The sequence below is a fragment of the Dipodomys merriami genome, unplaced genomic scaffold, assembly GCF_024711535.1.
Source record: "Dipodomys merriami isolate MVZ:Mamm:240054 unplaced genomic scaffold, mDipMer1.0.p SCAF_690, whole genome shotgun sequence".
NCBI lineage: Eukaryota > Metazoa > Chordata > Mammalia > Rodentia > Heteromyidae > Dipodomys > Dipodomys merriami.
The window spans coordinates 107,618-123,839 of NW_027206280.1; the positions used below are offsets into that span (position 1 = coordinate 107,618).

The 16,222-nt window shown below is 44.0% G+C and overlaps 1 protein-coding gene across 7 annotated transcripts in view; it reads left to right on the plus strand.

Annotated features, from left to right (window-relative positions):
• LOC138816317 (inositol 1,4,5-trisphosphate-gated calcium channel ITPR1-like) overlaps nt 1–16,222 on the plus strand; it is a 275,135-nt gene that overhangs the window by 101,463 nt on the left and 157,450 nt on the right. For all 7 annotated transcript variants that reach the window (XM_070006010.1, XM_070006011.1, XM_070006012.1 and 4 more), the window contains 9 exons: nt 414–568; nt 5,245–5,344; nt 6,634–6,794; nt 7,274–7,415; nt 9,838–9,996; nt 11,075–11,247; nt 12,736–12,855; nt 13,236–13,430; nt 15,600–15,851. In XM_070006010.1, coding sequence (XP_069862111.1) covers nt 414–568; nt 5,245–5,344; nt 6,634–6,794; nt 7,274–7,415; nt 9,838–9,996; nt 11,075–11,247; nt 12,736–12,855; nt 13,236–13,430; nt 15,600–15,851 — 1,457 coding nt within the window. The remainder of the gene's footprint in view (nt 1–413; nt 569–5,244; nt 5,345–6,633; nt 6,795–7,273; nt 7,416–9,837; nt 9,997–11,074; nt 11,248–12,735; nt 12,856–13,235; nt 13,431–15,599; nt 15,852–16,222) is intronic.

Sequence of the window (16,222 nt, forward strand, 5' to 3'; positions counted from 1 at the left end):
CCTGGAAAGCAGCTGCCATATTGTTGGTAGAGACACCAATCACTGCAGATGAACACAGCTATGGGTGTCCATTTCCACAGAGAAAGTTTCCTCAGAGCACATTCGCTGTTCCCCCACCTGCTACAAATGGATATAGCTCTGCAAAGGTCCCTGTCATCAATAGCTAACCTTTCCACGGGCATCTGCTATCACTCCACATTGCTTAAGTGTTTTCTACTGCGGTAGAAGGAGGTAGAGAATACATAATCTTGGCTCAGGTGGCTGCTTATCACTGTTCACAACAAATCGTGGTCCTTTTCCTGCGAACTACTGACACTGTCGTTTCTCCTCTGTTCCTGAGGATTGTGGAATGATGGTGGTGAGCGAAGGCTGTGACATACAGGAGTCTTGACCAGATGGTTTTGTGCCCTCAGGTGGACCCAGACCAGGACGCGTCTCGGAGTAGGCTGCGAAATGCCCAAGAAAAGATGGTATACTCCCTGGTCTCCGTGCCTGAAGGCAACGATATCTCCTCCATCTTTGAGCTCGACCCTACCACCCTCCGTGGAGGTGACAGCCTCGTCCCCAGGTATGACTTCAGTCAGAATGGCTTACCCCAAGGAAACCAGGGCTGGTCCTAGTGGCCCGCCCATTTCCTGGAAATCCGAATCGTTACTGTCTTCAGAATTGGCAAAAGCACTTGGACTGGGTAGTAACTATGGCATCTGATTCTTATATGGCTCATGAGTGGTAAGTTGAATAAAAAGCACTCTATTGAGGTGAACATCAAGCAATGGAGTCACGTTTTACGTGACTGGCTTCTTTTACTTAGTGTTGTGTTCAAGATTCATCTCCACCTTGAAGCATATAGCAGTATTTTATTTACTTTTATCACTAAATAATATTCCATTGTGTGGATGGTGCACATTTTATTTATCCACTTATTAGCTAATGGTCATTTGAGTTGATCATGCATTTGGCTTACAATGAGAACAGTACTCCTGCGAAGGTCTCAGCCTAGATAGATAGATAGATAGATAGATAGATAGATAGATAGATAGATAGATAGATAGATAGATAGATAGATAGATAGATTTTTTTTCTTTTGGTTGGTCATGGGGCCTGAACTCTGGGCCTGGGCGCTGTCCCTCAGCTCAAGGCTAGCATTCTACCACTTGAGCCACAGATCCACTTCCAGCCTTTTCTGCTTATGTGGTGCTGAGGAATGGAACCCCGAGCCTCATGCATGCAAGGCAAGCGCTCTACCACTGAGCCACCTTCCCAGCCCAGTGTGGGCATTTATTTATTGTTTGTGTGGATGTTTATTTTTTCTGCAGTCTGTGTCTAGGAGTAGAACTGCAGGATCATAGGGTAACCATGTTTTGAGGACCTGCCGAATTTCTTCTCAAGGCAGATAGGCCATCCTCCTCTCCCTCCATCAGCATGGGCCAGTTCCAGCCTTTCTGCATTCTCTCTGCCGCTCGTTATTGCCTGTTTTACATGAGCCATCCTAATTGGAATTTTTCTTAGGACTTCAGGGGATGACATTTATATCCTGTGCTAGTTGTTAAAGTTGGTTAGGATGGAACAGAACAGAGCATGATTTAAAATGTCATATTGCTCCATCAGATACAGAAAGAATGAGGAGCTGGTTGGCCCGTATTCTATTCCCTAGCGGTTTGGAAATCCCTGCAGCCATATGGAAAAGAAAAGTTGAAGTCTTCTGTATTCCCTCTCTTCATTATTGTCTGTTTCTTTGTGGACAGGTATGCCAGCTAGACTGGTGTAAACTCAGAAGCAAGAGTTTTCAACTTGATGGAAAAAGTGTTCTGCATGTTTACTTCCTGTTCACTTACTACTTTGGGCTTGCTCTCTGTTTTAGAGTTTTTTTTAAATTTGTGTTTGCCCTTGGTCAGCAGCCTGAGGGCCAAAAGACAAGACCTCCAGTTCATTGATCCTGTGGAGGCAAAGAACCCTAGGAATAGTTAGGCACCATGGCTCACTTCTGTAACTCCTAGCTAATTATCAGGATTGCTGTTCAAGGCCAGCCTAAGTGAAGTTTCCATGTCAATCAATAATGGACTGAGTCATCCCAGCTATGTGGGAAGTGTAAATAAAATTGGGGTCTGGGCAACCTGGGCAAAAAGTGAGTTACTATTAGAAAAATAACAAAACCCCAAAAGAGCTTAGGAGTATGGCGCAAGCAGTAGAGCACTTGCCCAGCAAGTAAAGGCCTTAGGACTACTGAAACAAAAACAACCACCATAAACAAAAACACCATAGAAGTCCTATGTTCATTTCCCTGCTTCTTAAATTTATGCCGAGTTTTTTGCTTGTTTGCAGATCAAAAGTTTACGTTTAGTTATGTGAACTTGGGTGTACTTGGGTAAATGTTATCAACAAAGGCATTTCTGAGATAGTCAGAGGGAGAGGCACAGGGTCCAAACCTGCATGTACTAAGTGATACTGGAGTCGTAGATGCATAAATCAGATGCACCGAATGAGCACTGGGAGAGCATGCAGCCCTGGGGCTCTTTTGTCCTCGTGCTGAGAGAGCGCGGCTTTTGAGTTAATGACTAGGAATGAGACTTTTAGAGGAATTGCCTCTTGTGTCTTAAATGAAATTTGACAAAGAACTATAAAATGTAATCATCCAACTAAAAAGCTAGGCTCTGAGCTTTGATTATGCTTTAAAGTAAGCAAAATTAACCAATTCACTCAGTATAAACAAACGTACATCCCTTTTAGCAAACAAGTATCTTGTTACTTATTTTGTATTCATGCCACTAAGTAACTGTCACTAGTGTTATCCTCTTGGGGGCTTACTTGGAAGATTCAGGGCAGTTGGAGGGAGGAAAGCAGGGGGCCTGCTAAGATCCAGGTCTGATCTTCTCCCCTGGTCTTCCCTGTGAATGTGGTATGCCACTGTTCTACATTTCTTTTAGTACAAAAGTCTTCCTTCCCCTGTCCCCTATCAGACCTGTTCTACCAATGGCAAGTGTTCCAGCTAGAAAAAACCTAAATTGTAACAGAAAGCTTCTATTACTGTCTGAGTCCTCCTTGACTGTCTCTGAAGACATGCTTTTTCATGTCTCCTGTTCATCAGATTGCTTGGAGGACATTCATCTTGTTCCACTAACGGGAGTAGGCCTTTTAAGGAAAGGAATTGCTTCTACTACTTTTTTTTTTTTTTTAATGAAAAGCTAAATTGAAAAGCCTAGAAAACTGCCCTATGCTCATTGTAGAAAAACAAGATAGAAATGTCTGAAAACCCTGTGAAAAAAACAAGAAACAAGTAAAACAAAAAAAAAGACATCCAATTCAACTGTCCAACCACTGGTGAAATTTTGGTTCATGTAGTTGAGACATTTCTTTGTACATACAGCAAGCAATAGCATCTATTTTATTTCTGAAAGATGGGACCATAAGCTGTTTTGATCAATTTTTTTATGGAACAGTCAGTATATTACATCCACATTCCAAGCAAATGACTGTTGATTGTATCATTTTAAGTAACTTTGTAGTTTCTATTTCTTTCTATGCATGCAGTATAATTAACTAATCCTTTACTGAAAATGGAGACTTAAGTTTTTGTAAAGATAGATAATACTTTCTTGAACATCTTTGTGCACATTTTGTACTGTGCAATTATTTCTTAAAGGAAAAGATTTTGAGATGATATGACTAGAATTAAAAAGATTTGTATTTAGGGGCTGGGAAGGTGGCTCAGTGGTAGAGCGCTTGCCTTGCTTGCTCGAGGCCCTGGGTTCGATTCCTCAGCACCACATAAGCAAAAAGAAAAAAGCCGGAAGTGGCGCTGTGGCTTAAGTGGTAGAGTGCTAGCCTTGAGCTGAAGAGCTGAGGGACAGCGCCCAGGCCCAGAGTTCAGGCCCCATGACCGGACCCAAAAAAAAAAAAAAATTTGTATTTATAACACATTATAAAATGCCCAACTCCTGACCGGGCACAGGTGGCTCCTTGGAATTCTAGCTATCTAGAAGGCTCAGATCTGAGGATCGAAGTTTGAACCAGCCTGAACCAGTCCATGAGACTCTCTTCTTCTGTTAACTAGCAAAGAAAGCTGGACTAGAAGGGTGGTTCATATAGTAGAGTGCCAGCCCTGAGCAGAAGAACTGAGTGAGAACACAAGCCCCGAGTTTAAGCCTTGAAACTAGCATACACATATGAATATGCGTGCGTGCGTACACATACAAGATTTCTTTCCAGAGCTTGCCTGATGACTTTGTCACCCATTTACCAAAGATGCGCTCGGGCTACTATGCCTACTATGAGCTCCAAACAAACAAAAGTACAAGCAAACCTAATTAAACCCCAAAAACCCAATATGTAGAACTCACTTCCTTAAGCTCTTTTGCTACTCTCAGTTTTGAAGCTTCTTAGAATGTGACAGGATAAAATGATATATTGTCTTAATTTGTGTACATTGTAAACCAAGAAGATTGACTGCCCAATTGATATGCTAATGAGCTGTTTATACTTCATTATTAAATTACTGATTTGTATCCTTTTCACACTTTCATTTCTATTATTCATGCCTTTCTTATTGATTTGTGGGATTCATTAGATGTATGGATTAATAATCATTTTAAAAATTTTCCTTTTTATTTTTAAATAGTTGTACAAAGGGACTCATAATCTTTCATGTTGTGTTTTGCTCTTTTTTCTTGAGACTGTTTTCTGTCAGGTTTGCTCATGACCTGTGCACATGCATATACATTTGCCCTATAAAAGATGTGACACTTAGACTGTGCAATAAAATTTGTCCTTTTCCTTTGAAAATTGGAAGATCTTATACTCAGTTGCTTTAGAATGTTCTCATGCCACAAGATGAGTGCATATTTACACATATTTTCTCCTGAGAACTTTATGATTTTATTTTTTGCTTTATTGAACCTTATGAAATTTCCTTTTTTATCATTACTGGTGAGAAGTGTTCTTTTACACTTACAAAGTTGTACTCGGTTATTGGTGTTATATTAAATATCCTTTTTAATAACAAGATAATGATCTTATGTTTAGAAATGCAGATGATAGCAATACTTTCAGAGTCACTATGAATAATTTTCTGCTACAAATACATCAGAATGTGACTTGTACCACAGCTGTGTGCCCCTCAGTGTGTGTATTATCCTGTGGTTGTGATAAGAAGTTTGGCATAGGTTTCTACTTTGATTAGTTATATTACAGACAAGTGACTATCGAGTAGCTAAATATTCCTGTTCCTGGAACCTTTCTTCCCTTTAGGAACTCCTATGTCCGGCTTAGACACCTGTGCACCAATACCTGGGTTCACAGCACAAATATTCCTATTGACAAGGAAGAGGAGAAGCCCGTAATGCTGAAGGTAAGTGCCAGCATGTGGCCACCTCCTCAAGGTTGCCTGCTCCCTAGTGGAAGGCCTCCTTTGACTACAAATAAGGGAATATGGCATTGTAAAGTGCCCCCCCAACCCCATGATCCCTTCCCCACTCCCCTCTCCCCTTTTGTAAGAGCCTAGTCATGGCCTAACTCAAATGCAATGAAAGAATTTTCTCCAAGGTACATAGGTACAGCAAACTCGGGGCTTTTGAAATGCTCAGAACCTTTTATTTTAGTCCATGGTTTCTGCTCTAGTGATCGAGCAGCTGTCTGCATTTCATGTTTGCTTAACAGATGATTTTGGCTGGGAAATGTTGGCTCATGTCTTAAGGTACATCAAATATCTTATTGATTTGCCCCCAATTTTTCCTCCCCAATTTTCCCCTCTCTATTTTAGAGTATACCCGTGTTTCTCGAAAGTTCTCTGAATCCCCTTTTACCTTTTCTTCCTTCCTTTGCTTCCCATAGTCTCTAGGTTTATAGAGCATAAACACATACACATAGGATTTTTTTTTCCTTTTTCACAAAATGGAAAGATTCTTTCATATATTAGTTTTTGTTTGAGAAGGTTGTTGGTGTTTTTTTTATTTTGTTCTATTTTCATGAACAACATTACCAGGTTAATAGGAAAGTTGTATAAATGATTATATCATTACAATGATGTACCACACACACACACACATATATATATCACATACATATATCACATTCCATATATACTTTTTGAATTATTAGAGATACTGTTTATAAGAATCTTACTTATTACATATCACACTTGAAACCACAAAAATCACAGCAGTTCTTCTTTTCTTTCCTCACTGGTTCCTACGGTACCAATTTCCAGACATAATTAATACCTGTTAACCATTTGGAATGCATCACTCCAGAGGTTCATATATATATATATATATATATATATATATATATGAGAGAGAGAGAGAGAGAGAGAGAGAGATTCTTACAAGTCTTTAAATGTAGTTATACAAAGGAGTTACTGTTCAACAAGTCAGTTTGTGAGCACAATGTGTCTTGATCGATACCACCCCATCAACATTCTCACTGGCTCCTCCCAACACAGCCCTTTCCTTATTTTTCTTAATTTTGTAGGGATTTGAGGTTTTTTTTTTTTTTCTTTTGTTTTTTTTTTCCCCCTCCATTGTTGGTCTCTGACTCCAAGAGAGCTCCGTGTCCCATAACCTGTAAACAGAGTCAGTAATTATTCATGTCTCACACCATCCCTCCAAGCTTGTCCTACCAAGACCACTTGAATTGCAGATCGGCACCTCTCCCGTGAAGGAGGATAAGGAGGCCTTTGCCATTGTTCCTGTGTCTCCCGCTGAAGTTCGTGACCTGGACTTTGCCAATGATGCCAGCAAGGTGCTTGGCTCCATTGCCGGGAAGCTGGAGAAGGGCACCATCACCCAGAACGAAAGACGGTGAGAGCCCCCTGCATGTGTCCCCTGCCCCCCCCGTCCCCCCCCCCCCCCCCGTCCCCCAGAGCTCTTCATCTATGCATTTGGGCAGTGCGTTGCCGGGAGCAGATGAGAGCGCAGCTCCACAGCACTCTGTGAGGTAGTGGGTCTGAGCACTCACCGTGTCCTCCATGGGAGCTGTCCAGACATTGAATATTTCCCTTTCTGTGTCTCACACAGTTCTGGAATTACTTTAGTAAATGTTAGGAGTTAGAGATACTCTGGGAATACTTGATATGTAGAGAGTGATCATCCTAGATGGAAAATACTGTGTGATGTGTTTCCATCTTTGTAGTACTTGGCCTTAGTTGTGGATTTCAAGGAAACTGGAAAGAGTGGATCATGTCCTGCTTCCTTGGTTGGCCTGAAGGCTTCCAGGGCGAAGCTTCGAGTATGTTGAACATTGAATACTGTCTCTAATACTGTCTCTTTTTTCCTCCTAGGTCTGTAACGAAGCTGCTGGAGGACTTGGTTTACTTTGTCACTGGTGGAACTAACTCTGGCCAGGACGTGCTTGAAGTTGTCTTCTCCAAGCCCAACAGAGAACGGCAGAAGCTGATGAGGGAGCAGAACATTCTCAAACAGGTGAGGAAGACGTAAGACGTGATGTGCTGGGGGTGGACTCTCGGGGGGGGGGGGGGGGATCCAAGAAATCACAGCTGCTCAAGGTACATGAGCCCTCCACCCAGAAGCCTTGACAATGGTGTTTAGGAATGGAACTTCTTTTTTCAGAGTCGTAAGTTCACAGCAGAATCAGAGGTTAAGTACAGACAGTTCCCTTCCTTCTTTTCCACTGTCAAAATCCTGGACTGTAGCAGAACAGATGCTACATCAGTGAGCCGGGGTGGACAGATTAGCATAACCTGAAGTCCTTGTCTGCTCTTGGTCTGGGACACACAGATGGGTTTTGGTGAGTGTATATCATGACGGGGAGCTTGCGGTGGACAGAACCACTCCCTTCATGTTGGCCAGGAAGCAGACAACAGAACTTGTTTTTGTAACAAGGAAGTTGTGAATCCAGCAGTGAAGGAGTCCATTCGGCAGGTCAGACTCTCACGAGCCACTCCGTCCCCCTCAAGATGCTGCTGTATTGAGGACCAAGCTTTTCAAAACACAGGAGCATTGGAGGCACACTGAAGATCCAAACTATCCCAGCTCCAACTCAAATAAACAGGTGTAAAGAGGCGCGAAGTGACAGGCCCAGGGCAGAGGAAGTACGCAGAAATGCATACAGCAGACCCTTGCCATCTGACGGTCCGTACTTCTGCAGAGACCACTGCTGAGGAAAAACCCAGAATGTCCAGGATTTATTGAGTTCAGCACTGTGCTTGATTTCATTTTTCCCTCCCATAACATCACTCAACTCCTGCTAAAGACATGACCCTCTTCAACAAAGCTAAAGTTTGCACTTGAACCACATAAGCACTTGACAAACAGCCCTTTTTGGTTTGGGAAGATTACCATAACTTGTATCATAGTTTTGTATTTTGAGAAGCACATTTTCACAAAGTTAAGGGCAGGAGATCACAGAACCATATAAACACAGCTATTGATAAAATGTATTTTTTTTAAACCACACTTGGTCAAAATCATGTGTCGTAAATCAAGGAATAAGATGAGCTTACTGTACCATACAGTTCTCTATAGCTGTTAAGAGATTTAGCTACAGTTCTTGCCTTTAAAAATTCTTGGCTCGGGAAGTTGGCTCAGTGGTAGAGTGCTTGGCCTTGCATGCATGAGGCCCTGGGTTCGATTCCTCAACATAAACAGAAAAAAGCCAGAAGTGGTGCTGTGGCTCAAGTGGTAGAGCGCTAGCCTTGAGCTGAAGAGCTTAGGGACAGTGCCCAGGCCCAGAGTTCACCCCCCCACAATAACAACAACAACAACAAATTCTTGGCTCTGCCAATGTTAAAAGAGAAACAAGGCCCACATTCTCCATGGGAAGTTGGCATTTGTGACTCCTATTTTCTGTTAGCCTATGATATTCAAAATTCATGTTTCAACAAGGTTTTAAGGCCAAGAATAAATTGTGTCCAGCTGTTTCATGCATTGAGTCCAAATTAGGGCTCTACCTTAATGTCTGGGCCCATTCCTATAAGAGCAGTCACTTTCAGGCCCGGAGTTCCATGACTCAGTGTGAGCACCTTCCCTGATCACTTTCTTTGGGTACTGTACACATGCAACTTGGTTACAATTATTACCTGCTTTACAATATCTTTACAATATCTTTGATATAAATAATATTCTTTGTATTTTAGTGGTAATTACACTGAAATTAACTTTGGCCATAATCTAATACTAAGAAGGATTACATGTTTTTTAAATCTTTAGTAGGCTTGTAGTCCAGGAGACACCAAAATCTAGCTGCCTTGAGAAAGCGCACTGAGGTTGTACACTCTCAAGTGTAAAGCTTGAAGCTCTTCATGTGGCTTTTTTTGTAGTTTAAACTGCAGAGGGATTTGACAGTTATAGGTGTTGGGAATTATGCTTACAATGGCCCAGGTCAGCTGACCTGAAGGAAAGGGTTCAACAGAGTCTCAGGAAGCATGGGGGAATGGTTTCCAAACCGTCAGGAAGGAGCTGGTCAGCAGTTCACAAGGTCGGCATGTACCTGGCGGGGATGTGCAGGCACTCAGCTCAGAAATCCCCACAGTGGGCAAGTCTGAAGACCCAGCTTAACAGAGGTTTCCTACTCTGAGCTAAGGGCCTCTGATGCACGCTGCACGCTTTTCCTCCCTGGCAGAAGAAGTTCAGGGCTGTGGTTGCATGCTGGCATCCATTCCATCCTGTCCGCTCTTACTTGATGCTGGGGACCACTTAGGTCCACTGGGTGGGATCAGCAGGGACCCAGGCCCGCCCAACTGACTGAAAACAGGTTCGTGCCAGTACTGTGTTTTGATAGTGATAATTTCCGGTGGACTCCAGCCACCTGTGTGGTGGTCTTTGCTCCTGATGGCGGCTGAGCCTGCAAGAGCCCCCCTTGATGTCAGTTTTGCTGTTCCCACAGATCTTCAAGTTGCTGCAGGCCCCCTTCACAGACTGCGGGGACGGCCCCATGCTGCGGCTGGAGGAGCTGGGGGATCAGCGGCACGCTCCCTTCAGACATATCTGTCGCCTCTGCTACAGGGTCCTGAGGCACTCACAGCAAGACTACAGGAAGAACCAGGTGTGCATCAGAGTGGACAGGAAGTTCACGAGCTTTGCTCCTCAGCTCTCAGTGTCAAATGAACAGCGCAAGGTTGAGTGTGTTCCTGAGAAGGAGTCACACGCTGGCGTGCAAGCCTGGGAGGAATACATACTAGACAACCCGTAAGGAAGATAACCAGAGAAACTCACATATACAAATCTTAGGGGCCAGTAAGAAAAGTAAAGACTAAGAATTCTCCCATTACCGCAGCCACCTCTTTTATTTTCAAAATTGGTATTACATTACATTTTCCTTTTCTACCTCCTCGTACTAAGGTTTGAATCAAGTCACGGAGCAAGCAAACTGTCATTCTTTCTTGGGCAAGAAAATATCTTTGGTTTTGCTTTTTGTTCTTGTAGTTTTTTTGTTTGTTTTGATCTTCATTTTTTTTGAACATGGAACCTTAGATATGCTCACAAGTGCTGGACTACTGAACTACATCCCTAGCCAGGGAACGATCTTTGAATAGAAATCAACAATTCATAAGAGGTTTCCTTGAGTTAAAAATTAATTTTGTGGGAATGTGATGTCTGATTCTAAAAGAGGGAAGCCTGAGATTAGTTCACATACTCCATTAAGTTTGGTGGGTTGGCTTAGGTGTTCCTGATTTTTTCTGTTACTCACTGATTTTAAAGATGAATTTTTGCCCCAGAAAAAGAAAGCAAAACAAGTTTACATTATTCTGAATGTCCAGGTAGGTTTGATCTCTGTGTATTCAGCAGTGCAGTAGAGGAGGTACAATTAATAAATCCTCTTTGAAATAGCTTCATAATAGCTTCTGACCTTTTCAAAAACATAAGTCATCTGGATTCGAATTTGTCCTGTATGCTAAAATATACCCACGCACACATCTGGATCATTGCTTAATCACATTCGGGTGGCAGGTGTAATAAAATGCAGGCTGTGAGGTTGCATGCCAGCCTTGTCCTAGAGAGAGATAGACAACTGTCACTTGCCCTGTGGAGCTCTAGGCCTCATGGGGATGCTGTGCATTCCGGTAGCTAACAAGGCAGTGTTGTCTTCCTGTCTTCCCTGGTGACTTTGCTCTACCTTGCAGGAGTACATAGCCAAGCAGTTTGGCTTCATGCAGAAGCAGATTGGCTATGATGTGCTGGCAGAAGACACCATCACGGCCCTGCTCCACAACAACCGGAAACTCCTGGAAAAGCACATCACCGCCGCAGAGATTGATACTTTCGTTAGTCTTGTGCGAAAGAACAGGGAGCCCAGGTGAGGTGCCCCTGGGGCCAATGGCAGTAAGACGCAGTAACTTGCGGGGCACCGGTGGCTCACACCTGTCATCCCAGCTACTCAGGAGGCTGAGATCGGAGAATCACGGTTCAAAGCCAGTCTATGCAGGAAAGTCCGTGAGACTCTTATCTCCAATGAACCACCAGAAAACCAGAAGTGGCACTGTGGCTCAAGTGGTTGAGTGCTTGCCTTGAGCTGAAGAGCTCAGGGACAGCACCCAGCCCAGAGTTCAAGCTTCCACAACCACTGCCAACAAAAAAGATGTAGTAGGGCTGGGAATTTGGCTTAGTGGTAGAGTGCCTGCCTAGCATGCATGAAGCCCTGGGTTCAATTCCTCAGTACCACCTGCACAGAAAAAGCCGGAAGTGATGCTGTGGCTCAAGTAGTAGAGGGTAGAGTGCTGGCCTTGAGCAAAAGAAGCTCAGGGACAGTGCCCAGGCCCTGAGTTCAAGTCCCAGGACTGGCAAAAAAAAAAAAAAATACACACACACAAAAAGATGTAGTAACTTAGCTGATCCTGGCACTTTTCAGGAGGCTCACTGGCCTTGGGACTGCAGAGTGTGGCAGACTTTGATTAGCAGGCCTCATACAGCTCTTGGATGAGTAGAGGCAAAAAGTATAGGAACACGACTCCTCCCTTCTGCTGAACATGGTCAGCCATTTGACACTAATAAACCTCTATGAAGTGCCTGGCACACACAGGTGCCCAGGAAATGACAACTGCTGTGGGCATTTATTTATTCCTTCACTCACTCGCTCTCTAGAATGTGTTCCCTGATGTCATCATTAACAGTCTTTAGCAGACTAAGTTGTCACTTGAGGGTTTGATCTTGAGCTAGTAAATTCTGTGTACCTCATCTCTTCCTGCCCTGGCCCCCTTGCCCCCTCGCCTTCATGCCCCCCATGCATCTCCCCTCTTCTCTTTAATGGCCAAAGCACTTCAGGTGACGTGGGAAGCTGTTTGTAGCACAGTGTCCCGGGAGAGCAGATAGGGCTGCTGCAGCAATGACTGCTGCTGCCAGAATAAGCGGCCTTTCCTGGACTGCTCCCGCGCCAGGTGATGAGCCGAGGAATCAGTCATCTCAGCAGATCGCCCGGGCTGGTCCTCAGAAATCACGCTGGCTCTTTTCTGTATGAGAAACTGGAGCACAGATCCAAGTAACATTCCCATCGAACACATCTAGCTCCAGCCTGGCCCTGAGCGTTCACGGAGGCCCCATCTCTACCATGTCTTCCTCTTTGACCTTCCCTGTCCTGCCCTTCCCTCTTGGTTTTGGTCCTGTCACCTCTTCATCTGCCACAGTCACTGCCAACTTCACTCTGTGCCTCTCTGGACCCTGGCATCAAAGCCTACAGTGTGCCTGATCTGTGTCACCCAAGAGTATGGGCCTGTCTGCATGGGGAAGAGTCAGACCTCTCTCTGCTTGCTCTACTGAAGATACCTGGTTCCCTTCCCCTCTCTGGTAGGTTCTTAGATTACCTCTCCGACCTCTGTGTGTCCATGAACAAGTCAATTCCAGTGACACAGGAGCTGATCTGTAAAGCCGTGCTGAATCCCACCAATGCGGACATCCTCATTGAGACCAAGTGAGTGGGCCTGGGGACAAGAGGAGGCTGGCAGCGAGGAAGGGGTTTACCCAGTGAGTGGGCCTGGGGCGGGGGAGAGGAAGCCATGGTGAAGAAAGGCTGTAGGTGGAAGATGTAGTGTTCAGTGATGTTGGTGCTTGCAGGTGATAAAACCTAAGCCCTGTGTTTCTGAAAGGGAAGCTACATTTGTCTTTTGTTTGTGGGTTTGTTTAAGGGGATGGGTCATCTTACTTGGTAGCTCAAGCGGGCCTCAAACTTGCGATCCTCTTTCCTCCACTTCCAGGCTGCTAGGATTAGATCATGTGCCTCTATCCTGTCTTCAGGGAAGCTAGATTTCAGAGGATCTCAAAAGCTGCATTCTGTTTTCTTGTCCTCTCTAGGTTGGTTCTTTCTCGTTTTGAATTTGAAGGTGTTTCAACTGGAGAAAATGCTCTGGAGGCTGGAGAAGATGAGGAAGAGGTGTGGCTATTTTGGAGGGACAGCGACAAAGAAATTCGTAGTAAGAGCGTCAGGGAATTGGCCCAGGATGCTAAAGAAGGACAAAAAGAAGACCGAGATGTGCTCAGCTACTACAGGTGAGCGAGAGGCCTGCACTTGGGTTGGGCTGCCCCACAGGCTGGCCCTCAGGAACATAACTGATTCGTTGTGGGTCATTATAAGGAATCACATGGCGCCATTTGATAAGATTCTAACAACAACAACAAAAAAGATGTGTGAGTTTAGAATATAAAATTCCACTGATTCTTAGCCCACTGATATCTGGGTGTATCTGCGTCATGAAAGAAGGAGGGCCTGCAGCAGCCCCAGCTAGAGCTGCTTCATACATATTCAGATGGTTAAGAGTCACACTGCCAGCTGAGCACCAGTGGCTCATACATGTTGTTCTAATTACTCAGGATGCTGAGTTCTGATCACAGTTTGAAGCCAGCTTGGGTGGGAAAGTCCAAGTCTGTGACACTCTTATCTCCAATTAACCACCAGAAAACCAGAAGTGGTGTCATGGCTCCAAGTAATAGAGTGCTAGCCTTGAATGAAGGAGTTCAGGGACAGTGCCTAGCCCTGACTTCAAGTCCCAGTGACTGACCAAAAAAAAGAAAGTTCAAGTCCCTGGATTTGCATGTGTGTGCACACATGTACACACACATACACACATGTGTGTGCACACATGTACACACACATACACACAAGTCAGACTGTTAGTTCACACTGTGTGGGTTCAAATCCTGACCTTTTTCTTTATGAAGTTTTGACTTTGGTCAAGTTTGATTTTACATTCCAGCTCCCTTAGTTGCAAAATAGAGGTGAAAACGCCAGTCTTCTATAACACTTACAGTCAGACCTAGACAGTGTCTGCTGGTACATGCCTATTTCTGTTTCGTTAACCTTTTTTTTTCCCCATTTGTACATACATCCATACAATTGGTACATACATTCATACAATGTATACTTGATACGGGTGAAACAACCCTAATCCGAAAGTCTGAAATTGAAACCCAAGACACCTGAGCCCTGACTCAACGCTCAAACTGTTTCTGAATTTAGAACATTTGGAATTTTTAGAACAAGGATTCCTGAGTGGTGGACTATGCAAATATTAAAAAATTCTCCAACTTTGGTCCCGAGCATTTCTGCCAGGAAGTGCTCAGCCTGTCCTTGCGACTTTATTTCAACACTGAAGGATTTTTTTCTCCCGGCTTCCACACACGGTGTAACTTCCCCCAGCTGCCTCGTACCCATGGCGTTCACTTGTTGACTTGGGCCCACCATGTGTCACCAGTCTGCCTCTCCCAGTAATCTCCTCCATCCCCAGTATCTTTCTGACCCCAGGTCTAAGACCTATTCCTTCTTCCCCCTGAAGGGAAAGGATAGAAAAGGAAAGAGCAATGTGAACCCTTAGATTATAGGGCAGTAAAGGGCAGTAAAATCACTGTTTCTAGCATTTTTAAATAAAATGAATACAAGTTTACAGTTAAAAATGTCTTGCCTTCTGTATTTTGGTCTCTTACCTGATATTCCTATAGATGGTGTTCACCCTTGCAGTTTTCTTGTGTTTTTCTATTCTGTCCCATGTCTATTCAGTCATAAAGCATATATATTTTGTATTCTTAAATCTCTATACAAATAGTGCCCTACACTCTTTAAAGTACTGCTGAAGAGATAGAACTAGATATCCATGTAAGGTCTTAACTATTTTTCTTCCTATTTTGTAAGATAAACAAGGGAAATTGGAATAGAAAGGACATAATTGCTCTAACACAGCTGGACACACATGTGACTATTGTCTGTCCACTTTTCTGTACAGCAGAGCACAATGTTTCCTCTAGCCCTGTTTGCATGTATTTAGTATAAAAGCTAAAATAAGTTATACAAGATTTGTTGCTAGGCCAGAAGCCAGTGGCTCATTCCTGTAATCCTAGCTACTCAGGAGGCTGTGATCTGAGGATCGCCGTTCAGAGCCAGCCCAGGCAGGAAAGTCTGTGAGACTCTTATCTCCAATTAACCACCAGAAAACTGGAAGTGGCACTGTGACTCAAGCGGTAGAGCACTCCCCTTGAGCTGAAGAGCTAAGGGACAGCGCCCAGGCCCAGAGTTCAAGCCATGACCGACTTAAAAAAAAAAAAGGTGTTGCTGTGCAGGTTCAGATGGCCAAACATCACTACTGGAAAAGCTGGTGCCTCCTGGACCACACATCCTAAATGATTTCTGGAGTGAGAACTTGTCTACGATCGCTTTTCCTTTCCCAGGTATCAGCTGAACCTCTTTGCGAGGATGTGCCTGGACCGCCAGTACCTGGCCATCAATGAAATCTCAGGCCAGCTGGATGTGGATCTCATCCTTCGCTGCATGTCCGACGAGAACCTGCCCTATGACCTGAGGGCTTCCTTCTGCCGCCTCATGCTTCACATGCATGTGGACCGAGACCCGCAGGAACAGGTCACCCCTGTGAAATATGCCCGCCTCTGGTCGGAGATCCCCTCCGAGATCGCCATTGATGAGTAAGCCGACTGCTCCCTGTCACTAGCTCCTGACACTTTAAAGCTTCCCATTTACAGTGTTCTGTATGGCAGTAGGTAAACCATCCATGGTCTTGTGAAATCATACAACAATGATAAAGCTTTTCTTTTTCTTTAAGCTTAAAATACGTGGTTGGCAAGTATTTCATGCCTCAAAGAACTAAGAGTTGGCATCATTGCACTTTTTTCTTCCTGATTTTAAAAAAATTCTACACATATGAGTTTTTCTTGTGCCAACATGGAGAAATAGGAGTGAACAGGCTAGAAAAACCATCTCCCTACTAATCATTAGGCAGGAGGGTGGTGGAGACAGGCAATTTGATAAAGAAGATAAATGACTGAAATGTGTATGT